General features: G+C 40.8%; 1 protein-coding gene across 1 annotated transcript in view; it reads right to left on the minus strand.

The window, feature by feature from the left end:
* GRID2 (glutamate ionotropic receptor delta type subunit 2) overlaps nucleotides 1-27214 on the minus strand; it is a 1453399-nt gene that overhangs the window by 342497 nt on the left and 1083688 nt on the right. The window contains exon 5 of the mRNA XM_019552630.1: nucleotides 4592-4700. Coding sequence (XP_019408175.1) covers nucleotides 4592-4700 — 109 coding nt within the window. The remainder of the gene's footprint in view (nucleotides 1-4591; nucleotides 4701-27214) is intronic.

Genomic DNA, 27214 nt, shown 5'->3' on the forward strand with positions numbered 1-27214 from the left:
CGCCCCAAGGACCATTTTAGGCTGGACATAAGGAAAAACTTCCTGCCCTTTGGGCAGGGGGCTGGACTCGATGATCTCCCGAGGTCCCTTCCAGCCCTAATGTCTATGAAATCTATGAAATCTTGTTCATCAGCCTTCCTGAGCTTCAAAATGGCAGTGGGGGTGTTTTATCTAAAGCTCGAATGAACTTTTGATAAAGTGCTACTGCAACCATTTTGAAGTCCTGGGACACTGATACATGAAACCCTGGAGGCTGCTGGAGTGTGGTAATTTCCATGCTACAGCAGACTCAAATAATCAGGTCAACAATCAATGTAGTTACAGCACATCAGAGCAGCCTTGCTGATCGTGTATAGGCACCCATTTATACTACATATTACACTACTATTTCAAAACTGCAATAACTGGATGAATAAAGGTTAAAGGCATGAAACCACCCTTATACTGACCAATTTGAAACCAAGTTGAAAATCAAACTCAATATGACCATAGCTTTGGGAAACAAATAACATAAGCAAACAGATCAAAGATGAATTCACTGTTAACATGGAGGAAACGTATATCCATGATATAGCACTTCAAAATAATTTTCTAGGTACTTGTCCTTGTGTGACATAAACCTGCAGTCTCATGTGCATAATTAAACCCACTGAGGTTAATGGAAGTTTTTTCAAGTTTAATTGTCTTTCTACAGACATGTAGTCTCTTTTCTCTCCCTCATTCATTAATATTACTTCCTCTTGGTAATGCTCTAAATGTGCTAAGTGAAAACCAAATGTACAGGACGGTGCCTCCCATATGCATGAAAATTCACTGGTTCTTCAAAACTGTTAGAAACACACTATTCCTATTTTCCTTTACAATATCAAAGTTCAGTATTTTCACTTTCCACTGCATTGAATTTAGTCACCTATATCATGTTCCAAATTTTTTAAGTTGCTGTTTGAAACTGGTAAAGATATACAGGAATATTTTGTTCTAGATGCAGACCTAAAAAGGTAATCATCTTAAAAAATAAAGTTTAGCTTTGCTTTCATAAAAAAAAAATCTATTTGCATCTAACTAGAAAACATGGAGTCTGTATTTCAGTTTTGTAGGTCCCAGACCTAGGTGTTATTTTGAACCACAGTTTATTTTATTTGACTTCCTAATCTAAATAATTTGGAAAACTTTCTAAAAAATTCTTTGCTTTATTTTAAAGTGTGATGGGGAAAAAATGGAGGCCTGCTTCATTTTAGTAAAACTTCTGTTGAGGTTTATTTTTGCAAGGCCAAAAATGAAGCTCTTTTAATTAAGGGTCTTATTTTAATGGAAGCTGCAAACTTTGTAGGAAGAAATCAGGGATAGTTCAAAATTCTGATTCTTCATATTGTTGATTTCTAATGCCAACCTATTTCTATTTTAAGACTTCTGCTTTCCTACACAGTTTCTGTGTATAACTGCATGTTACAGTTCATGTATTAACGTGTATGACAACTATGTAATTTTTTTTCAAACCAAAACAATGAAATATTCAGTGTTAGTCTTGCAAGCATGCAAATCATCTAAAAAAGCCATGTGGAAAAGAAATGTGAAAAAAATATCATATGATCAAAAATAATATCTTCCTTTTCTTTTGTATATTGAAAACAAATATGAAATACTGTAGTGCATTCAAACCATGAATAAATTGTGTGCAGTGGCAGCATTGATCATAAGGAACCAAGCAGAGACAAGATCCTCAATGAGATTAAATTTCCGTCTTTTTATATGTACAAATAGGTTGTCAACAACAATGAAGGAGCTGCAATATACAATATGTAAGTCTGGTTGCTTTCACCATCATCAATTAGTGTATATAATCACAACCAATCTACTATAGTTTGAGTACCAGAAATAAAATACTCCCCTTTATTTTATGTACAGAAGAAGACAGAGTTTTCATAGTCCATACAAAGGATAAGACTGCACAGAAATCAATGAAACTTTTAGCTACTTACTAAATATCCACCTACATATAAATATATTCTGTTGCAATTAAAAAATGCTGCTGGATTTTTTTCACCACCTATTTTGGTTTTGAAAATATCCCCCAAAATAAATTCTCCCTTTCAGGTGAAAATTAGCTTAGCTTTGACAAGTGCGGCTTATATGATATTATATCATAGAGAATGCCATAGTAGTTAATTTAGTATTTCTATACTCTCTGTCTTTGCTATTCAAACAAAATATTCTCCCTTATTCAGTCATTAAGACCTTCCAATACTATACACACACATACACACAATTTATATTATATACACACAAACACACACACAAAATATATACGTGTGTTGTCAGCCTATTTGCTAAGCATGTGTTCGATCCCATCATCCAATCATGAACAAAGATTTTAATACCATACACTAGACAAATCTTTGGAGAAATCCTCCTTGATATAACTTCCCAACAAGACACTGAACCATTGATAACAACTCACTGAATAAAATGATCTAACCAGTTTGTCATTTTTATATATTTCATAGGATCATATATCCATATCTATACATCAAATCTATATGCATTTGATCACATCATCCAAATCATTAAGGAAGGTTTTGATACCAGGACATATCTCTGGGGAATATATATAAGATAAAATTACCTAGAGATATGTCCTGGTATCAAAACCTTCCTTAATGATTTGGATGATGTGATCAAATGCATAATTAACAAACCTGTGCACAACATCAAGTTGGTTGGTGTTGTAGATACTCTGGAGTGTAGGGCTAGGTTTCAGAGTTACCTGAATAGACTAGACACATGGTGTTCAATCAATCAGATGAGATTCAAGAAGGGCAATTGAAAAGTTCTACTCTTGGGGCAGAATGATTCATAGATCTCATAGACATTAGGGCTGGATGAGATCATCTGGTCCAGCCCTCTGCCCAAAAACAAGAAGTCAGCTGGGGTCAGAGGACCGCAGCAAGATTATCATGCACAAATATGGACTGGGGAATGACTGGCTGGGCTGCAGTACTGCAGAGGAGGACTTGGGGTTATGGTACACCATAAAATGAATATGAACTAACGGTGTGCTCTTGTTGCAAAAAAAGCCAATGGTACCCTGGGTTGTATTAACAGGAGTGCCGCTTGCAAATCAAATGAAGTGATTTTTCCACTCTATTCAGCACTGGTGAGGCTATACTTGCAGTATAGTGTCCAGTTTTGGGTCTCACACTTCAAGAAGTTTGGAAAGAGGGCAGTGCAGAGCAGCCAAAATGATTAAGGGTCTTGGACTTACAAGGCAAGGCTGAAAGAACTCAGGTTATTTAACCTAGAGAACGCTGAGGGGAGATTTGATAACAGTTTTCAAATACCTGAAGGGCAATTAAAGAAAGGATGGAGATATGCTTTTCTTTGTGGCAGTAGCGGACAAGGCTGAAAGCAAAGGCCCGAAGCTTCAAAAGGGGAAAGTTAGGTTGAAGATTAGAAGGAAATTTTTTACTTTGAGGATGGTCAAGAAATGGAACAGGCTACCTAGAGAAATAGTGTAATCTCCATTCTTGGAAGTTTTCAAGAAGAAGTCAGATAGACACTTGGCTGGGATGGTTTAGTCAAGGTTGCTCCAGCCTTTAGCTGGGGGTTGGACTAAATGACCTTCCAGCTCTACTTTCCTATGATCCTATGAATCCTCTAATGAGTATTTTCCCTTGTTTGCATCCAATAAGTTATACAATAATGAACTTCTTTCCTAGTTGCCAAGTTTTTACTGCACTTTACAATTTGCTTGACAAGGAACAGCTGACAATTCAGCCAGAGACCTCAATCAGCCAGCTCAAGTTCTTTAAAAAAATAAAAATTACAGTTTTCTGTCAAGGTGTTAAGCTACATGGAAATTAAGGTGCACTAAAAAGACAAGAATAGGATTGATTGGGAGCTATGTTATGTTCACAAGTCATGCTGGGAATCTCTGGTAACCACAATGCATCTCTAATACAAATCAATATAGGCAGTCTGAAGATGGCCCTTCTAAAGGAAGTGCAATCAAACCACCACTTTGAGAAAAAGAGCATAATTCCATTGTAGAAACAAGCCACCCATATTCTTATATTACTAGCATCAATGAATGAAATGAGGAATCCATTTGATAATTATGGCTGTTCAAATGATTTTTTTCTGTTGAGTAGACTGTGAAATTCAGGAAGTCATGACATTCCCCCCCCTTTTAATGGAACAATTACTCACTGGCAGAAAATCAGAAAATAGTAAAGCCATTGTGTTGAACAGCCAGCAAAGATCAGCCTCACAAGATTCAGAGAATGCATAATTTGGACAAAAGCTGTGAGGTTCTTACATAGCAACTAGGTAGCTTCAAAGGCCCACCTGGAAAAATTTAAAACGTTGCTGTGGCTGTTTAAAGGAAATGTTAGAAAAGTGTGATCACACCCACTTCTAAAAAGTCAAAATCCTACTTTTAAAACTCAGTGTTATTCCTTTGGGACCCTAGTCACTAAAGAACAAAGTGTATGTAGGTGTGTGCTAACTTCTATATTCATTCATTTATATAGAACTCATCTTCTATTATACTTGTCTCCAATAAAGAATTCCTATGTAATAGGTATCAAAATACATGAATATCTCCAACTTCCATGCTGCTATTCATTTTTGCCTCAAACAGAAAGGTATCTTCCAAAAGGTATCTTCCAGGTTGTAGATCAAAAAATGAATAGTGAAGATCACTGGAGAAAAACAAACAAACACATAAACAACTTTTTAGGGAAAAAAGCAAAAAAAAATTATTATGCCCATGGATAAAAATGCTCTCTAAGTTCTAATTTAATTCATGAACTTGAAGAGACAGAAAAGCATTTCAGCTAGAGTTTTGTGGAAATTCACAGATCTTTTTAAAATTAAGTTTTTAATGGAATTTAAAATACTAAATTATTTGCAGCATTTAAAAACAAGTACAGCTTTACCTACCCCTGGCACATTATTCCGTAATTGCTCAGAAGATGATAAGATTCAGATTAAAGAATAAAATCTTAAAAAATCATCTTTTTTTTTAGTGGCTGTCTTTTAAAGCACCATTATGCATACTATTTTTTGTTTTTATTATAGAAAATACACATACTGTACTATGCACAGTGTTGGTAGCTTCTCAGGGTAACAGCTTCTGTGTCAAGTTGTGGTAGTAAAGGCTATCTACAAAACAGTGTTTTTCTGAGATCCATTCTTTTGTGCTGTAGCAGGACTCACCTACTGAAGTATCATGAAAGCTAGCCTCAAAAACAGTACTTTGTGTATATTAATATATTATGCTGCAATTAAAAAATGCTGCTGAAATTTTTCACCACCTATTTTGGTTATGAAAATACCCCCCCCAAAATAATTTCTCCCTTTCTCCCTTGTGGAACCTTGTCAAACTAGGGTTTCTGTATTCCCCCCAGCATGCTCAGTCAGCAGTAGCGGATGTGCTTAGCTGAGCTGATATAGGAAATATAAGGGGAGCATGCCAAGGAAACATCCTCCCTACCCTAGTAGCCACTCAGGGAAGATACTGAGTCAATCAAGTATAGCAGTCTGGTTGTCCTGATTCCTAACCTTTGCAGAAAAAGTCATAACATTATCATGTTCCAAAAACAGAGGGCCTCAGAACTAATCTATCAAGTTTCCATGTATGTATACACCGGGGCATGGCAATTATTTGGCCTGGAGGGCCACTTAAGGAGTTCTGGTGAGCTGTTGAAGCCAGGGGGAAGGGAGTGTAGACCTGGCCTTGGCCCCCCCATCATGGCTGTTTACATCACCTGGTGCAGTAGGGAGGGATGGGGAGATGTCAGTTGATCCTATCCAGCCTGTCACAGGGATGTGCAAGGAGCCCCAACCCCAAGGTGTCAGCATCCCATGATCCCAGCCCTGGCCCCACCCATGGCTGCCTGTCCTGCTCCCAGATACTGTTCCTTGCCCAACTGTGGCCCCCATCCCACCTGCTCAGCCAAGTGCACCCTGCCCATGAGGTTCCCAGGCCAGTCTCCATGGAGACCTCTCCCACCTACCTGCTCCATATGGCATCCCCACCAGGGTGCCCAGGCAGTAAGGCCAGGTCTACTGGCAGACACTGGCAGCTGGAAGTGTAAGGACAGAGTGAGTTGCTATTGTGGGGGCTGCCATGAAGCAGAGTCAAGCCACTGTGCTACCTTTGCTGTGCCACAGCACTGCCTGGCCCCATGGACTACAGCTCCCCACATGCCTGACAGCTGCATGCAAGGATAAGGTAGGCTGTATTCCATCCTAAGTGGCATCGATTACTACCCCATGGTCCTAATCCATGCGGGCACTAATGATGCAGCCAGGAGCAGACCTGATCACCTGATGACGGACTACCAAACCCTGGGGAGCAAGCTGAAGGAGGTAGGGGCTAAGAGTCTTTTCATCTTTCCTTCCAGTGAGTGGATGGGGATGATGCCATAAGTCCTGCATCAGAGATGTCAACCTGCGGTTTCAGAAATGGTGTCCTGAGGTGGGCTTCGGCTTTTTGGACGATGACCCATACTTCAGGACAAGAGACATGCTTGGGTGGGATGGGCTTCACCTCTCCTCCAAAGGCAAGTGTGTGTTCTCTTTCAGGTTGGCCAATCTCCTCCAGTGGGCTTTAAATTAAGCTAGTCAGGGGAAGGAGAAGTTGAGGATGGAGGGGGCCATGGAACGCTGAACAAAGAGCCACCCACAAAAACAGCCCAGCCAAGACATGTGATGAGCATAAGAAATAACCAGGTAAGAGTCAGAGGCCCAGACAGTCCTTGGATTATGGGGGTGGTACATGCACCTTCAGGAGGCCTTAAATGCCTCTACACAAATCCTCATAGTATGGGGAACAAGCAGGAGGAACTTCCCCTCCTGCTAGATAACACTAAACCGGCCATAGTGGGGCTCACTGAAACTTGGTGGGATACAACACATGACTGGGCAGTAAACATCAGGGGCTATAGGCTGTACAGGAGGGATAGAACAGAGAGGAAAGGTGGGAGTGTGGCGCTCTACGTTAAAGAGCAATACACATCATAATGAACATTTATGGGTCAAAGGAGGGGCAGACTGAGGTGCTCTGGGTCTGTATACAAGAGGGCAGAGGGAAAGGGATTTAACGGTAGGGGTTTACTACAGGCCACCCAACCAGGGGGAAGAGCTGGACCAGCAATTCTCAGGTCAGCTTGCAGAGGCAGTTAAGTCAAGGGACATGGTCATCAAGGGTGACCTGAACTATCCGGACATCTGCTGGGAAGAGCAGTCAGCCAGGTCTGACCACTCACGTAGGTTCCTAGCCAAGTTACAGGACCTCCATCTAATCCAGAAGGTGTACAGTCGCACCAGAGGAAATGCCTTGTTGGACCTGGTCCTGGCTACGGGCAACAACTTGGTGAGTGGACTGCGGGTTCTCGATCACCTGGGTGATAGCAATCATTGCCTACTGGAATTCACCATCCAGCACAGGGTGTCCAAGGCCTGTAGCAAGGCAACAGCCCTGGACTTCATGAGAGCAGATTTCAATGAGGTCAGGAGACTAGTTAGGGAGGCACTGAGGTCCAAGAGGGGAGGGGAGTTGGGAGTCCAGGAAAGTGGTCGTTCCTTAAGGAGACGATTCTCCAAGCCCAAAGGGTGACAATCCCCACATGGATCAAAGGGGGCAGGAGTGCTCAAAAGCCCCCATAGCTCACCAAAAACATCCACGAATGTCTCAAAACTAAAAAGGAGGCATATATCCAATGGAAGGGAGGGGCCATCACCAAGGAGAATTATACCTCCAATGCCCGAGATAGTAGAGGGGCTGTTAGGAAGGCTAAGGCAGAGATGGAACTGAGACTAGTGACCCGGATCAAGGATAACAAGAAGTCCTTTTTTAAATACATACGGGGTAAAAAGAAGGTACTGGGTAATGTAGGGCCTCTGCAGGATATGCTAGGAAATCTGGTGGTCACACCAGACCCACACACACACACACACACAAGACTTCAACACTTTCTCTCACCCCATTCTCATTAAGAAATTAGGTGAGTGTGGTGTCAATGCTTACACAGTCAGATGGGTTGCAAATTGGCTGGAGTGGTGGTGGATGGGTTTTCTTTTGACCTAGAGGGATGTGGCTAGTGGAGTCCCCCAGGGCTCAGTCCTTGGGCCCTCACTGTTCAACCTCTTCATCAGCAACTTGGATGAGGGGGTGAAAAGCACTGTGTTCAAATTCACGGATGACTCTAAGATGTGAAGAGAAGTGGGCACGCTGGAGAAGAGTGACTGGCTGCAACTAGATCTAAACAGGTTACAGGGGTGGGTAGATGAGAACAGGACAGGATTCAATACTGAGAAGTGCAAGGTACTGCACCTGGGGAGGAGGAACCAGCCGCATACATATAGGCTGGGGAATTCCCTTTTCATTGGCACAGAGGCAGAAAAGGATCTTGGTGTTATTATTGATTCCAAAATGAACATGGGCTGCCAATGTGGGGACACGGTCAGGAACACTAACAGCACCTTGTCATGCATCCACAGATGCATCACGAGCAGGTCCAAGGAGGTGATCCTCCCCCTCTATGCAACATTGGTCAGGCCGCAGTTGGAGTACTGCATCCAGTTCTGGGCGCCGCACTTCAGGAGGAATGAGGACATCATCAAGACGGTCCAGCGGAGGGCCACTCACATGATCGGGGGCAGCAAGGCAGGCCCTATGAGTGGAGGCTATGGGACCTGAACCCGTTCAGTCTCCACAAGAGAAGGCTGAGAGGGGATCTGGTGGCCATCTACAAACTGGCCAAGGGGGATCAGCAGGCAGTGGGAGAGTCCCTGTTCCCCTGAACACTACTGGGAGTAACGAGGAATAATGGCCATAAATTGACTGAGAGTAGATTCAAGGCTAGATATCAGGAGGCATTACTTCACAGTCAGGGGGGCTAGGATCTGGAACCAACTTCCAAGGGAAGTGGTACTCACTGCTACCCTGGGGGTCTTCAAAAGGAAGCTAGATAATGACTTAGCCGGGATCGTTTGACCTCAGGACTCTTTCCTGCCCATGGCAGGGGGTTGGACTTGATCATCTGCTCTGGTCCCTTCCAACCTCCTACTATGAAACCTCCATGCCTGGGGATAGTAGAACTGACCACACATGCCATGGCCGAGACTACCTGCCCCCTTTGGCCTGGGCAAGCCTGATGTACCCACTGCAGGCCAAACAGAATCACTTGGCAGGCTGGAGCCAGCCTGCCAACTGTATTTTGCTCACCCCTTGTCTGGGATGTGCTTGATAGTTGAACAGCCTTTTGATACTCACAAAACTTTCTGTAGCATCAGTGATATGGTGCAGTACGTCTAATGCTCATCTGTAGTAACAAACTGTAGCACGCCAAGTCTGCTTGTGACAGAGGTAATTTTAATTTTAAAATGAGTAACAGTGTCATAAATCCAAGACATATTGACATACATTATTTGCCTCTGTATTAGTTTTGCAAAGAGTTAGCAGTTTCTTTGTCTGAACTTTCATATACACACCCTGCCTTCCCCCCCAAAAAAGATTAGACTTCAGCAGTCTAATAGTATAAATCAGCTTGGGTCTGCTAAAATGAATACACTTAGGTAGCGTTGTTCCAGCTGAGAATCAAAAATGAAGTATTTAAAGCAAATAATTATAGGAAATTAATACCAAGTGCTATGGGTTGGTGCCATTTACTGGTGAAAATATGCCATATAGCATGAAGTGTTAGTTTTTTCAAGTTATCCTTACACAATATATATGCCAGTGATTCTCTACCAGGGTACCACAGTTTTCTGGGGTGCCTTGAATTTCTTTCATGGGTGCTGCAGTGTTCCATTTATAAGATTTATAAAGATATACCTAAAGATTTCAAATATGCATTCAGAACTCCTTTACACGTGCAGCAAGGCTGCTCTGATGCACTGTAACTACAGAGTGTTGGAGCAAACTCAATTAATTGAGTCTGCTGGAGTATGGTAATTACCACACTTCAGCAGACTCCATCGTCACACATATCAGCATCTCCATGCTGAAAGATGTTGATGGGGGCACTTTAACTAAAGCTTGTTTGACGACTTTAGTTAAAGTGCCCCCACCACCTTTTTTCAGTGCAGGGATGCTGGTACATATGATGTTCTGGGTGCTTTAATTAGAGCGGCTCTCAGAGTCATTTTAATTAAAATGTACCCCACCCCACTCCTAGAGAACGTAAATAAATGCCCTTAAATTATTAAAACCATTCTGAACTGCTATGATCTTTCTGCAGCAGCAGAAGGTGCTACATTATCTTTCTGTAGTCAAAAACAAGAGAAAAGAGCTATCCTTTTCTGAAGGATGCACTAAAGTCTCAAGTTTTAAAAGGCTGTGAACCATTGTTATATACTATCTTACAATTCTAAAACATTGAGGTGTTTCCAGTTATTTCATAATATAGCGTGCAAGGCTACAACACACTTGTGAAGGAAAGTCTTAGGTAATTAAGAACGCCGGTGAGTTTGTTGAACTGCACGTATATCATAAGCGCATTGTCTCTAAGATATTTCTAATCCAAATGATTCTAGGAGGCACAGCCTGTATTAAGAGCAGCACCAAACTCCATGGCTCCCCAAAAGGGGAGAACACCTTCCAGAAATGTTGAATGGACAGTCTGACAAATGCCTCTGATTGCTGAGTGAACCTTATGCCCACTCAAACCAACAGAGTTAGCAAGTCACACATACATAGATGGCACGTCTAACATGTGCAATTAATGCAGCTGAATATACTTCAGCTCAATTTGAGCCAGAGTAAATTAATTCCAACATCAGTAATTTACTGTGCTGCCAAATACCACTTCTATCTGACGGGACTATCCAGCAAAGCAGTAAATTATCTGCTGTGCCCTAATTGCTGCCCATGTGTAGACATTGATGCTTTACTGCAGCAAATTAGTCTGCTGCGTAGTAAACCATCTCATATAGACATGTCCAGAAAGGGTGAAAGCATGATTCCGGGCGAGAAGAGAGAAAGCAGACTAGAACATAATTGTGGTAGTTCTATCAGGAAGCTCCTCATGCTGTCCATCACATTATATACCAGCACAAAGATCAGGGAAGGTTTATCTTACAGTCTTGATAGAAAATATGCTTACTTTAGACTCACACACTTTTCGAGGAAGAGTTTATTAAAAACAACAACAAAAATAATTAACTCTAAAATACTGTACAGCATTCAGAATTTGCAAGGATAAAACATTGTTGGAGCCTAATTACTCTAACAGTTCTCAGTATTCTGTTAAATGTCTTAAACATATTTGATGCTGTCAAAATGGCCTAAACATTAGTACCTGCATGCCTAAATTTAGCTTCTTTAACTGAATATTAGCATGCTCACCTTCAGTAAGGTGGAGGACCCTGGCTCCCATTTACTTTATAAGTTCAGGTTCCTAACCAAGTTTAAAAATGTCAATGTTTCTTAAATTTAATCACATATTATTTTATAGCTTTAATCATCCTAAGAACAGTTATGTAAGCAAAAATTATGTACTCTATAGAGAGATACTACAAAATATGGCTAGTTATCTTGATCCAAATCCTTTTGTTGTAACTTATAAAGTGAGAATTGAAATTCAAGTTCTTCTATATACGCATATACTGATGCATATATATATGCAATCAAAACAAATAATGCTTGATTTTTATGCGGCATAATTTTTCTTTGTGAACTACTATACCATTAGTTTTCTTTGTTCCATTGAAAGATCATAAATTCAAACTGAAAAAAAATTTAATGCATTTATGGTTTTTGAAGCAGACAAATTGCTTACAGATCTTTTTGCAAAATTACAAATTTAAAATATACCGGAGCAAGAACACTATCTGATCTAATGGAAGATATAAACAGCTTACAGCGAGGACAATGTATCACAAAGAATAATTCAGTTAGATGAACAGAAAAAAAAAAAATCAATCCCATATTCCACAGGGGTAAAACTACCTCTGCCTCTCAATCTAACAAATCCACTATTATTCAAATATCAAGGGCAAAATCTGAAACATAAATACTTGAAGGCAGCATATACTGTGGAAAAGAATAAATCTAGTATATGAAGCAGAATAGAAATAACTATAATAAATGACACAGTCCAAAGCACAGACCAAAGCCTGATATCTCTTTGAACTCTCTTGCACCAACAAAAGAAACATAAGCTAAAACAACGTGCTCCCAATAAATCCATTGGTAGGATTTAATGGACTGTTCTATGAGGGTTTAAAAGCAAGAATTGGCAATGGAGCCTCAGAACATCGATAATGTGCAGCACAGGTTGCACGTCTCATTAAGTACTTATACTACAGTTGTGAATGTCATAATTGCACAGGCTCACTAGTCTAGACAGAATGAACAGAAACTGCAAGCTCAAGTCTTTTTCCTAGTGTATGCAAAATAGGGGGGAGGAATGTTATGGGTACAAAGGAGAAAGGAGTGAAAAAGTAATGAGCAAGAAAGAGAGAGAAAGAGGGAGAGAAAGAGGGAGAGAACACATGCATGAGAGAGAGAGAAGCATGAAGAGCAGGAACTAAAAATAAGCAGCAAGTAAGAAAGCCAGGAAGTGTTGGAGCCTAAGAAACAAAAACGAAAAGCAGCAAAAACATGTTTGTTTCCCTACTGAGCTATTAATCAAATAAAAAATGAAGTTGCTTACTATGATCTCAGATATAACTTATTCACTGTCACTGAACGATGATAGTAAATGATGATGGTAAACTAAAGAATAAATAGCCCCCTAACTTGTATCAGTTCTTAGAGCGCTGATATCCATTCATAAACAGACTATCAGATTAAAACACCTGGCAGATTAACAATACCTAATCCAGTCTTAGAGAAGTCCATGCTCACTTAGGGTGTGTCCAGATGTGCGCGGACATTTGGTTTCCTGGGGACAAGTAGTAGCGGCATACCTTGAGCTGCCACTTCTTGTTCACGGGGAATGCCTAGGCCATCCACTCTTTGGTGCATGGCAAGTTGCCCTGGGTGGCATAGGGGAGGCTGAGGCCAGCACTGTGGTCCTGGGGCCTCCTGGAGCTGCAGCCATAGCAATCCTACTGGGTGGAGCCTGGCTGGAAGCTGCAGCAGAGCTTTGAGTGGCCTGGCTCCACTCTTCAGCACTGTGTGCTGCCTAAGCATGTGCTGCTTCAGGGTTATTTTTTTGACCCCGGATATCCAGGAGTCAAAAAAAACCATGGGGGAAAAATGGAGCGGTGCATGCTCAGGCAACAGCCTATTGCAGCGCAGAGAACTCCACACTGTGCGGTATGTGGCACTGCAAACGTTTGCAGTGCCACATACTGCACTTGTCTGGACACACCCTTAGGGTTTTAACAGGCAGTTCTTCTGCATTTTAGGGCTCTTGTTGAAGGCAATTGTCTTTGAACACAGATATGTCAGAAAGATCTCTGATCTTCAAAAATCTTTGGTGTCAAAAGTACATTTCACTTTATGTCCCCTCAGGATTTTCTGAGAATGACATGTCTGATGCTGGGCAGCATATTTGCACACCACATCTTTTTTGAAAGCAAAAATAAAGTCCAGAGCCTGAGACATATACACAAAAAAACACCTATGCCCCATCCATTTATACTTACATTTTTTAATGAGTCCCTGTGTGAAGAAGCTAAGGTCAACCAATGACCTATCAGCAATCTGTCCCATTTATTTCTGAACTCCATAGCATTTAAAAGACAATACATGTTTTAAAATAATTTTTAAATATTTGTATGCAAATATGGTATACAAACAAAAAATAATCCACTCTGACAAATCACAAGCACACTGCGCTTTAGTAATTCTGGTGTTGGGCCACATTGCAGAGAAAATTCTGAAAGCAGTTGCAATAAAAAGCTAAAAATGCCTTTCATTTTCTAACCCATTTATTTACTTGATAGTATCAGTATCAGAGAGGGATGATGATTTTCTAATCATGAAAAGCCGGTAGAGAAATAAAAAAGTAGCAAGAGTGTCAGCAGCTCTTCACAGTTAGTCTAAGAAAAGGTAACATTTTGGAATCAAGAGTTCTAGTTTTTTGTGCGTCAGTAGCTCTTGGCATTTCAACCCAACTGTATATGCTTTGAATTCCCTGGTGATATAAGAGGCAATCAAGAGGGAGACCCTGAAGGCTCAGGCACATGGTCATTTAATGCTGCCATGGTATCTGATTTCCGATCCAACAATTGTACCTCCTGCCATACAGCAGGTGTATGGTAGGGTGCACATTTCTGGGATCAGATCCCAATGGCACCATTTCTACTTTGCCAATGCACTTGCGAGTTAAAAACCAAGTGTCCATAGTCTGGTGTAAACTGGAGTGGTTCTGGGGCCAAAACCAACAATCAGCTGATTGTTTGGTCCCTGCGTGGCACATCACAGGAACTTAGAACTGACCCAGATTGTCTATCCCAGCCCTGGGACTGCACCAGGGTCTTGAAATGGCTACTGGTATCATTAATGGAATATTTGTGTGGCCAGATTCCCATTTTGTTGTTCTATTAACTTCCTGAAAGTGTTTCAGGGTTACTATATATGGCATAATTAACAGGTTAAACTTGGTCTTAAGTATGATGTCTTCCAAGGGGCAAACAGGCATATAAAGCATGTGTTCCACTTCCTTCTACTCTTCAGGTATTACCCTTCTCCCCGCTCCCCTCTTTAATTCTCAGGTTATTAGAATTCTTTCCTTACCTCCCTAACAGCAGAGAGAGAGAAGGGGAAATACTTCTATGCTAATACCACTGAAACTAAAAAAATGGAGGAACTAAAGTTGTGATAAATAACACTCAAGTCATTGTGGTCTGTAGTGTTCTTCAAGGAGCTGATCCTCTCTGTCCTCATGCGTACTTGTCCTATACTTTCTCCTCAAAGTTGGACCAATTCTAAATGTGAAATTCCTTGATGCAGCAGCCAAATATAAAGTCATCTAAAATAAATAATCTCCATGTTTGGACTGTTGCAGGGCAACCAGCTGGCTGAGCAACCAAACATGCATATCCCTGAAAGGCAAATAAGAGGACTTCGAAGTAATCTACACAGAGCTGGTTCAAAATGTCAGTTTAGGAAGATTAGGAGCACAGTAGGAGATGGGCCACTGAGCTACGTTTACAATCCAGTGATCTTGGTACACTGCAGTATCTGCCTATAACAGCAAAAATGTGTTGCAGCCCACATCCTAACTCTGGGCGTTTCTACACGTGATCTGGGAGTACATTGGGGAGCGCTTTAGTTAGAGTGGCTCCAAGGGTGGCTCTAGCTGAAGTGCTCAGAGCATCTCGTGTATCAGTGTCCCTGCACTTCAAAATGGTGGTGATGGCACTTTAACTTAACTTTGACACTCATCAAATGAGCTTTAGTTAAAACCCCCCACCACCATTTTGAAGTGCAAGGATGCTGATACATGAGATATTGGAGGCTGCCGCAGAACAGTAATTACCATGCTTCAGCAGACTTGATTAACCATGTCTTCTCCAATATGCTGTAATTACAGAGGGTTGGAGAAGCCTTGCTGATCCTGTATAGTTGCCCTCTGAGGCAGGTGGATAGCCTTCACACACATAAATTCTTACCACTCCACTTATATAGATTATGAACATTCAGATGCCCTCTACCACTATTGTTCTGGTTTCCACTTGAACTAAGCCCATGGTTATTTCCCATTACAGGTAGTTAGTAGGGGTGTGTGAAATGGGCTATTTTCAATTTGGATTCAGCCCAAATGGGGGACAGTGATTTGATTTGTTGATTCAGATCACTGTCTTGATTCGATTTGGTTGAATCCAAATCTGAAGATTCAGTGCTGATTTAGAGAATCAGCGATTTGGCCATAGATACAGCATTAAATGTTTTTTCTACATACCTTGAAGTACTAGGTGTGGCTCATGAATGCTGTGATGGTGGGGAGGATGAAGCATCCCACAGAAGCCCTGCCTGCTTGGTGGTTCATCCCCCCACAACCTCCTGACATGACAATCAGCCATGGCGGGGATCCCAGGTGCCCCCCCAGGTCCAGGAGGCACCAGTCACTGACTCAGGGGTGAGAAGAGGGGTCCCCATTGCGATCCACAGCAGAAGAGTTTATGGTCCACTTCTGGGTCTGGCACCGAGCACACTGCCCCCACCCCTGCACTCTCATGGGATGCTTCATCCACCCCAGCATCTCAGCATTCACAAGCTGCCTGGTACCTTGAGGTATGTAGAAAAACCATTTAAAGGTGTGTCTATGTCCAAACCATCAAATCTCCAAATCAATTTGTAGGGCTCCGATTCAATTCAGAGAGATTAAAGGGTCTCCTGATTTGATTCAGATTAGGAGATTTGGCCACCGAATCTCCGCCGAACTGAATCAGCAACTGAAGCTTCGCACAGCCCTAGTAGTTAGCCATGTTAGTTTTAAATCAGTTAGAAGGCAGGGTGGTTATGCATCTTTATAGACTAACTAAATAATATATATATAAAGCATAAGCTTTCGTGAACCCAAGTTCATTTTATCAGATCCTTCCTGTGAGTCATATCCCAGATTTAAATGTTATCATGAAGCTTTCCTTTTTCCTTCAAATTATCATTAATGTAATTTGGCATTCCTTAATACAGTGTACAAAGGTTCCTAGTTTAGATGTATTTAAAAAATAGTGTCACGATTCCTCTTCTGCTGTGTTGAAAAAGATACAATTTTTCCCCCTTGCAGAAAGAAAAAAAAATGAATAATCATCTTTTGACCTGGTTCTTGAATTGTTTTTGCTCCTTCTAATTTCCTGCCAAAGCATGAAGTACAGCTTTCAAGGTGACATTTTCAGAAGCTCCTTACAGACTGATTGGCTATTCTTATAAAAAATGATCTTCATTCATTATAAATTCAGACCCAACGCTACTATTACCTGCAGGAAAAAACATTCTCACTCACACACACACACACACACAGCCTGTGCTGGATAGCGATCACAAATATAACAGAAAACTATGAGCTGTATAATCTGCAAATTCCCTGATAACCCACACTGATGGAATTTCTAGTCAATGTGCTTCCTACTGAATGCAAGAGAAAAAAGTAGAAACAATAACAATACCTAAAAACTTTGAAAAGAGTCACTCAACTCAAAATACAAAGGACTGTTTGTGAGACAACATTAACAGTGGGTGTTAAACATTCATTTCCCTTTGCTCTACAGCTATTTGCTCCTTCCTTTCTAGCCCTCTGAGTCTATGCCTCACATTCAACCTGACTCTTGGAATAACCATCCTGATCTTGGTGCACCAAGTTTCCAGCCCTTTCTCCATTACATCACTCTTCAAAGGAAGCTTCCTGCATATATCATATTAATCTTAATCTACCATCCCAAATGCATTATTCATTATTTGGGAGGGGGAAAAATAAAAAACAACACTACTTTAAGAAGAATCCATTTCCTGGTTCCTGCTTTGTGCTTCTGACTTGCCTACCTTTTTTTTCTTCTTGGATTGTTAGCTTCTCTGGACAGAGAAACTGCCAGTTCTGTGTTCTGTACAGAACACCAGCCCTTAAAAAATTAGCAAAAAAGAATGACTAATTATGGACAAGTAGCTAAAAAGGCAACATATGTTTTAAAATGTTACTGTACAAGGTAGTATTCTCATGCATATATATTGGCACAGGAACAGATTCAAAAGTAGTCAAATGCTGCTGGATATTTAGAAAGTGTTTTGTTTTCAGATACTCCTTTTGACTTGCAAAATATGTAGGGAGATTTTTAGGAAGACATTCAAGGTGAAACTAAGTTTGTCTCCCCACCTCAAATCATATGGTAATTTTTTACCATTGTGACAGGGGCTGCCTAACACATAAGGTGAGAGCTAAGATACAACCATTAAAATGTCAAGTTAAATTTAAATACATGTTTTCCACTTATTGGTTTCTTAAAAGACAGACTATAAACAACTTTGATCAAAAAGATCTCAGAATGCTATACAGGCTGTGTGTATAATACCTAATTATTTAGTCAACCCTGAAATGCAGCCAGGGGTAGAAGCCAACCTAATTAGAATTTATATATTAGCTTTAATGTGTAGGAAAGAATAACCATAGGCTTTAAAGATTTTTTTTTTAGGTAGGAAGAATGTAACTACCTACCCAAATTGGAATCTAACCAGGATATAAGAAGCAGTGCACATATAACATGGCCAAACACAAGGTTTACACTAGTAGCAGAGAGACAATTAAACTTGGATTACTTAGCCCAATCCAAATGGAACATTATCGCTAAATTATCAAGGGCAAAATCTTATTAGCTAGTTTAGTTATAATGGTATAGGTTTCTTTCCCTACAACCATTCTGGAGCAATTCACTAAAGGCTGACAAGTTATTACTTGATTACTATAGGATTTTTAATGATCATGCTTGACTGGGAAATTGGTCATTTTTGTATAGTGGGAAATCTGTAAATACCTTGTGAAGCACCAGTTTATTTCTAAATTCAGGAGGAGTATCACTAACAATGACTGAATCTCAGTAATAGATCTGCAGCCACCAGGTTTTCATTACGGCTCTCCTAAGGCCTGGTCAATGTCAATTCTGCCTAACTTGTGAAATCTTACAGTATCAAAGCCCACACGGTATAGATCCATAGCAAGCTTAGAAAATTGTACTTCCTACTTACAGAGGATGAGGAAATTGTTTTAGGAGATAAGTAAAATTTGATTAAAATTTTAAAAAGCAAACAGACTAACAGATTATGCACCTGGCCTGGTAAATATTCACAACTATTTTGTAAGGTTGATCAATTTGGTGGATGACATTTTAAATATTATCCACAGCCTTCTGCAGTGATTCTGAAAATAATAGACCTAAACAATGAAGCAATTAAAAAAAACCACTGCAATAAATATTGCATGAATCATGCAACTGGTTTATGGCTACCTTCCTTGTAGTGACTATGGCTTCTCAGGATGTCACAGTAAATAGAACACTCCTTGGGTCCCTCCTGCATCAAAGCCTCTACCTACTTGCAGTACATGAGAATATCCATGACTATAGTACTATTAAAGCTTATGAAACGTAAGTGAATAGCTCTGCTTCTAACCAGTAGAATACAATTGTACATCTCTGATTATTATACAAGCCCAGCCTCTGATTATTGTACAGGCCTAGCCAAGAGTAATAAACATTTGTAGCTGCCACCTCCATTCTTTAAGCTCTGGAGGTACTTTATTTTAAATCCTGCAAACAATCCAGTTGATGTTACATTATTTTTAAGTAAGAAAAGCCTAAGCAAGTGGAAGAGAATTATGTCTGCTATGTCCGAGGGCCGACATCTAGGGAAACAACAAAACAAAAACAAAATAAGGTTTCAGCTTCTAGGTGTTTCTGAAGAAAGAATTATTTTCTATAGCTCATAAATTCATCCAAGCACTGTCTCAAAGCTCACTTACCTTCTACAGCTGGGTTGAGTTCTGTGACTTCATTTTGCCTTCAGCAATTTCTAACTTATCTAGGTCATGAATATTGTAGATTTTGTCCTAGTAACCTAGATGCTTAGCTTTATATAATTCTTTATTTTGCTTTAAAAAGTGTATCTTGCAATTTAGAGGACTGTTTTACCAGCCCTTCACAATTCTTAATGGCTCTGTTAACATTAAGCAACGGTTTCCTATTCCCTGTTCCATATCACTGGTTTTGAGAAATTAGCTTATCCATTTTACCGCCTAAAGGCATCCTCTTAACGTTTAGATCTCCAAGGTTTAAACTGATCTTCTCCAACATCATTTGTTGAAGATTTGTGGCAGCTTTGTTATTTGCTGTCTCTGAAGAACTAAGATATCCCTTCAGGTCAATAGCATCCTGGATTTCCAAGTCCTTTCCTATCCTTTTGGCTTGAAAAATCAGACCGATGAATTCTGTTTTTATGTTTTCCCCCTCCGCATCATTCTCTTTATGTACATTTCTAAGTTAAGATTAAAGCCCCACCGAGATTAAATGAACATCAACAACTATCAGTCTTCACTTGTGAGAACAAGAGGGCTTCAAATGGATGAGAGTTCTCATTCCTGTTATCATTTTTGCATGTTTTTTTAATTAGAAAAACATACAATATAATTTTACTTTTAAATGGTGAAATTCATTACAGCTAAAGGAAGATAGTCTGCCTTATACTGAAAGTGTTTTTTTAAATCTCCTTTGGAAGCTGAGAGGAGGAGAGATTATCATAATGAAATATAAACCTAGAAAATGTAATACATATTAATATTTGTATTTATTAAACCATTCCAAAGGTATGTTAAATGTTAAAATATGAAATATACACTTAATTTTGCAAGTGTTCTTTAGGGGCTGAGTGATCTTTAAATAGGCTTTCAGTCTACAGGCAGTCCTTGACTCACAACGTTTCGAGTTATGTTTCTCACTTACAATGTTTATAAATTGACACCCTGTTTTAACTTTATGATGTCAGTTTCAACTCTAAAATGCTTGATCCAATGCAATGCCATGCCATGCCAGCAAACAAGTTTTCTGCGTCGCTCATCTCCTTGGAGAACATCTGTCCAAACTTCCTTGGATGCTTTCTTTAAGAAAGCAAACAAGACTCCAGAAAAACCTGCAGCCAAGACTCCTGAGAAGACTCCAACCAAGAGCCCTTCAAAAAGTGCAGCAAAGTCACCTCAAAGAAGTCCTTCCAGATCAATATGATTGCTATTTACAATATAAATACATTAATGTAGCTATATTACTCATCTATAATTGATTGAGTACAAAATTCTGGGGTATTTTTAGTGAAAATAGGGTATTGGGCCTTGGTTCAGGAACCAATCCCACATTTATAACATTGTTTCCTATGAGAAAATTGATTCCGAGCTACAACATTTCAACTTAAGATGCGGTTTTCAGGAACCAATTGTGTCGTAAGGCTGTATTGGCTTTCAGGAACCAATTGTGTTGTGCCTGTATTTCGTTGTGAATTCTAATCAGACCATAAATTTTTCATAAACATATTTTCCATTCTTTAACACAAATAGAAAGAACAACTAAATACAAAAGGCAATTTTTTTTTAGGATGGTATCTTTTATTAGACCAACTCCAACTGTGTAGTTGGGATAAAGTTAGATCGGAAAGACATTTGTCTAATCACAGGTGCCTGGCTCCTTGCGATCAGATGTGAGGAAAAATGTCTTTCATAAGAAAGCTTGTCTAACTTTATCTCAACTACATAGTTGTTCCAATAACAGATATCACCCTAAAAAATCCTTGCTGCTCACATAATTTCTGTACCATCATAGTTACAACATAATTTCAATACTACCAAGTATAAAATGGAAACATAAAGAGGAAAACATTTAGCGACACTATACTGATGTTTTCATTTTTGCCAATGTAAATTTTTCCTGTCAAAATTATTTGCTAAATTATGTTAAGGTAGCACAGAGAAAATCTTCTAAGGACTAACAGACTGATTAACAGTTTTGATAGTAGAAAACAGGTAAGAGAAGTTTAAAATAACCTAGAATGAATATAAAAAGTAGATGTGAAAAGATGGCTGTACTTATGGAGAGAACTAAGGAACTAAGCTGTAATTTAATATTAGGTATGATATCACATATGTACTACCAATAAATATATCTATGTATAATACACTACACCATAAAATGCTATGACACCTTCTATGAATTATTCATCTGTAAGAGGAGGAAAGTGGAATAGTGGTTTCATTTATTTAGCCTCTTTATCATATTATTCCATATTATTCTTCTGATAAAATGACAGCAGAAAATTATAAAAGATGCATAAAGACCTTTGCTAGGAAATCAAATTAATGTGAAATTCACTACTCTTTCTGGACTTCACAGAAGTGCTCAAGCATCTAGGGATGCTAAAAGCATTTATATGCAGAGAATCAATCTCTATTTAAGGCAATCTATTGGAGGCTTACAGATACAAAGAGACATGGAGATTATATTCTCATATGGGTGGGTATCCATCACCTTGATGGTCTTGTCATGTTTGCCTCCCTGAAAACATTAAAAGTGGGAAAAGCTAAAGAAAGCAGGGTAGAAGGTCTTCTATAATTAAGTAAGTAGCAGCAGGGGTGAAATTAGCTGATAACTTCCAGGGAGTACTGAGCACGTTAAAACTGAATTATAATATATGTATAAGGGGCAAAAAACATAAATGAAGAGAATGGAGCTAGACTGTTTTCAGAAGTGGCAGATGACAGAACAAGGAACAATGGTTTCAAGTTTCAGCATGGGAAGTTTAGGTTAGATATTACAAAAAACTCTTTCACTAGGAGGGTAGAAAAGGTTACCCAAAAGGTTACACTGGAACAGGTTACCCAAAAGATTGTGGAATCTCCATCCTTGGATATTTTTAAGACCTGGCTAGACAACGCCTTGGCTGGGATGATTTAGTTGGGAATTGGTCCTACTCTGAGCAGGAGTTTGGATGAGCTTAATTTTCTATGATTCCAAGAAAAAGCTATTTTCCAGAGCTGAACATATCAGCAAACTCGCTAAATGTTGCTGTAGGTCAGTCTGGCCTACCTTCACTCTGCTCTGCACTAAACTTGAGGAGCTAAGTTGGGCACAGGCTCAACTATATGCTGAGATAGGTCTTAAAACTGACATGCCATGCTTAGAGATAATTTAGTTAGACTTCAAGTGTGATTAAAAGATAAGGTCCCAAAAGAAAAACAAAACTTTATGTACAGCACAAGCATTTCAGAATATGAAATCCATATAATCTATTTCTTTCCTTTATAGCAGAAACTCTCCTTTTCCAAATAAAATACATTGAGGTTCTATTATTTTACTAATGTGATACCAAACTCTGAATTCAATGGGAGTATATTATGGATTCAATAGGAGTAGGGACTATAGCAAGTGAAGAAGTCCTTTTGGGCCTCCAGCTGAGACCTCTTCCAAATTTATAAAAAAGCAGTGCCTATGACTATGCCTCTGTCACAGTTAATAAACAGATACATCTTTAACTGTTTGTGTGAACAAACCTTGTACATTTTCATGCATATTTAATTGAAGAGTGAACACCTGAAAGCTGGGTTTTTTTTTTACTGAATCACTTCTATGAAGCTTTCATTTTAATCACAGAACTGAATGCCAGTCACTAGTGTGATCTGCATTTCTGAAGTAAACCATATGCTCAGGTAGACATATGAATAGGTATCAACACAGTCCCAGGAAATGTAATTGGAGTAGATGGAGAAACTAGGAGACATGCTTCTGAATAACATGACTAAACCAGCTGTTCCAGGAAAAAGGTGAAAAGCAATGGGAAGATGGTTTTAGTTGGAAGAACGATGTTAAGAAAAAAGGGTTTGCAAGTTACATGAAAGACTGGAACACAAGGGAGCACTGGCAGAAATTTTGGAAGTTTCTAGTCTTTTCTAATAAATTTCTATCCAGTTCTGTAGGATTTATATAAGGGAAGTTCCACTGGGTTTAAATACCTTCAACAGTACCTCCATGTTCTTTCAAATATTCAAAACAAAGGAAGTCAGGAGACAATAAATAAATTAAGAGAGTGACTGTTAATTTTCAATGACTGATTGGGCAAAAAAAGAGTATTATTTATCTAGGAATATGTTCAATGTCTGTGTAAATGTATCTTTTAAATAGTGAATAAAAGAAACAACTGTAATAAAGCAATTTTGGGATTTTTAAAAGCGTTAAAACATAAAATTTCTGATGTAAGAAATTACTGTCTTTAAGATATTTATAATGATCCGGGGTATTTTTCTTCAGATTTATTCCTTTTTGTGGGGGGATCTTTAAAACTCAACAATATAAACATTTCTTGTTTTAACAATATTTTAGTCTTCTCAGTTTAAAATGTAAAGGAATGTAGTAGTAAGTGTTAACACCTTTCCTGAGGGCTGACATCAAAAGGAAGCTGTCAGTCATCTTCTTGTGTCGTAGCAGTTGCAATAAAGCCCTTTTGAAAACAAAAAGTTTCTGTGCCTTTTCCTGAGCTATGTAATAGACCAAGATGCCAGGAGTGGTGGAATCCTGCCACCAATAGGAATATGAATATCAATCAGCATTCAGGTGATTCCTAAAAGACAGATCAAGCTCCAACAGCAGGTGAGTCCAGCTCAAGGCAGAGGCTGGGCACACAGAAAATGAAGGCAGTTAAAGTTATACCATCAGAACAGTTTGATTTCCAATCCCCTGGAACGTAGCCTAGATCGATCAGATGTTTTAACCACTTCCGGGAAACGTCAGGTCTGTACAAAAAGTCTGAACTTCACCCAAGTACATACTTTCATCTACTCAATGGGGGATCAGGCTGATGAAATTGTGATTTACTACCTCTAATAAATTCAGAGAAAAAGCAATACGCTGATATGGTAGAAGCACTAACTGTACTGCTGTAAGTCAACTTAGGGAACTGGAAGGGTTCATTGTTATAGACTATTACTTTCATTACTTAGAGATGGCACAGTCACAGAACACCACAACTTGAGAGAGTTATAACAGTGTTGAAGAGTATATATGTGTACCATGGTATTTTATTCAGTTTTAAGAACAGATAATGGTCCACAATTTTCCAGAGCTGCATTTAAGCAGTTTTCAGCCCAGTATGACTTTCAGCATATCACCAGCAGTCCACATTTCTAACACATTAATGGGGAACCAGAACGAGCAGTGTAGACCATGACGAATTTGCTTCAGAAGAATGAAGACCTTTATAAGGCTCTCCTGATATACTGTTCAAAACCATTAGAGCATGGATGGAGTCCAGCTGAGTAGCTTATGAGTCTCCAATTCTGTACATCTCTACCAACTACAATAGATACCTTGGTTCCTGCTGGCACTGGATTTATGACCCAGATACCTTGTTCTGGGCAGACCCATAACCTCAGACCAACCATGACCTTTCCATTCAATAATAGGTTAATTTTATTGATAGGCAGTGATAGCAGATAAAAATGTCAGATGACAGCAGCCTGAAGGTCGGAGGCCAAGGCCCATCTTCTGTCTCTCCCCCCTCCCCCCAACCCAGTGTGCTGGGTGAGATGGACTTGTGGTGTGCTTCTGTCCATGGTGGCCTTGAGTTTCCCCTCTCAAAAACCCTTTGCTGCTCTGAAATCCATCCTTTTGTATTCTTTTCCCCTCATAATTTTCCCTTTATTTTTGACATGGAGGGATGTGGGCAGTGGGGTTCTGCAGGGCTCGGTCCTTGGGCCCGCACTGTACAACATTTTTATCAGTAACTTGACGAGGGGGTAAAAAGCACCCTGTTCAAATTTGCTGATGACACTAAGATGTGGGGGGAAGTGGGCATGCTAGAAGGGAGGAATAGGTTGCAATTGGACCTAAACAGGTTACAAAGGTAGGCGGATGAGAATAGGATGGTGTCACAGGGCGGGGGCCCAGGAGCGACTGTGATCTCTCCTGGTGCCCCCTACCATGTCAAGAGGGTGTCCACGCACCCTTGTTATCTCACCCTCCACGTCTTTGATAGTGAATATTATAAAAGGGAGGCTGCCTTTTACCCTCTTGAGCACGGTGCTCTTAGTTATCCCAGCCCTTTGTCCCATGTAGGTCAGTCTAGTGCACCCAGCCCTGTGGACTGTGCGTGGCTCCTACCAGCCCTAATACCACGCCCCAAGCCTCTCAGTTGTCCCGGATGTTGTTGTGTCTATGGTCCTTCCTTAAACGGCCCTCTCCGAGGCCTCTACCCGTATGCTCGCCCTCCCTCGGGCTTCTTTTTCCTGTAGTCGCTCTCCCTCGGGCTTCTACCCGTATGCTAGCCCTCTCCAGGCTTCTTATTCCAGTATTCCCTCCCTGGGGCTTATCCCAATACAAATGCCAATCGCCCTCCCTGAGGCTTATCCCGATACAAATGCCAAACGTCCTCCCTGGGGCTCTACTCGCGCCCGCGCCCACACTGGGGCCTTGCTCACGTGATTCCTGCCCACAGTGGGGCTTATGTGTCTCACACTCCCCGCACTCGGGGCTCAGGTGGCTGTAGCTGTACCTGGCCCCCAGACCTTCTCGGGTCACTCACCCACACTGGGCTCCTTGCCCCGCACAACACTGCCCCACTGGGGCCGGGGTCTATACAAACCCACAAAATGCAGCACCCTCTCCAGTGCCCGGAAACTCCACCACTACTGGGGAGCTCCCATGAGGCCTTCTCCAACCCCTACAGCCTTACCCAGTCCTCCAGTGTAACACAACAAACAAAACTATCGGCCGTTTGGCCCCAACTCAAACTCAGGCCTCCTGGCCAAACACAAACCCTAAACCATCATGCTCTTTATCTTCCCCAAATCCCTACCAGGGGCTCCTCTGCCTGGTATCCTCACTTCTAAGGTGCTCAGACCCTCAGGCTCCTCAACCCAGCCTGGTCCTGAAGAGCTCCATCTTCCACAACTGCCAGAGGGGAATTGCCTGCTTCCTCAGCCCAGGCTGTTTATATGGGCCAGGCCCTGCCCCCTTCTGGTCAGCTAACTTCTGGGGTTGCCCTGGCAACCCCCACCTGTCCTTCATTAGGAGCAGGCAGTTCAGTGCCTGCAACAGATGGGATTCAACACCGACAAGTGCAAAGTGATACACCTAAGGGAGGAACAACCGGCACCATACCTACAGGTTGGGGAACTTCATTCTTGTCAGTGCAGAGATGGAAAAGGATCTTGGAGTCATCACTGACTTCAAGATGAACATGGGCTGGCAGTGTGGGGATGCAGTCAGGAAGGCCAACCACACCTTGTCATGCATCCACAGATGCACCTCGAGCAGGTCCAAAGAGGTGATCCTCCCCCTCTATGTGGCACTGGTCAGGCCGCAGTTGGAGCACTACGTCCAGTTCTGGGCGCTGCACTTCAGGAGGGATGTGGGCAACATGGAGAGGGTCCAGAGAAGGGCCACTCACATGATCAGGGGGCAGCAGGGCAGGCCTTATGAGGACAGGTTGCAGGACCTGAACCTGTTCAGCCTCCAGAAGAGAAGGCTGAGGGGGGATCTAGTGGCCTATTACAAACTAGTCAGAGGGGACCAGCAGGCACTGGGCAGTCCCTGTTCCCCCAAGCACTGTCAGATGTGACCAGGAATAACGGTCACAAGCTGGCAGAAGGTAGATTTAGGCTAGATATGAGGAGGCACTACTTCACGGTCAGGGCGGCTAGGATCTGGAACCAACTGCCAAGAGAAGTGGTGCTGGCTCCTACCCTGGTGGTCTTTAAGAGGAGGTTAGATGAACACCTTGCTGGGGTTGTTTGAC

This window comes from Crocodylus porosus, unplaced genomic scaffold (assembly GCF_001723895.1).
Source record: "Crocodylus porosus isolate Cpor-Errol unplaced genomic scaffold, CroPor_comp1, whole genome shotgun sequence".
In the NCBI taxonomy this organism is placed as follows: Eukaryota; Metazoa; Chordata; order Crocodylia; family Crocodylidae; genus Crocodylus; species Crocodylus porosus.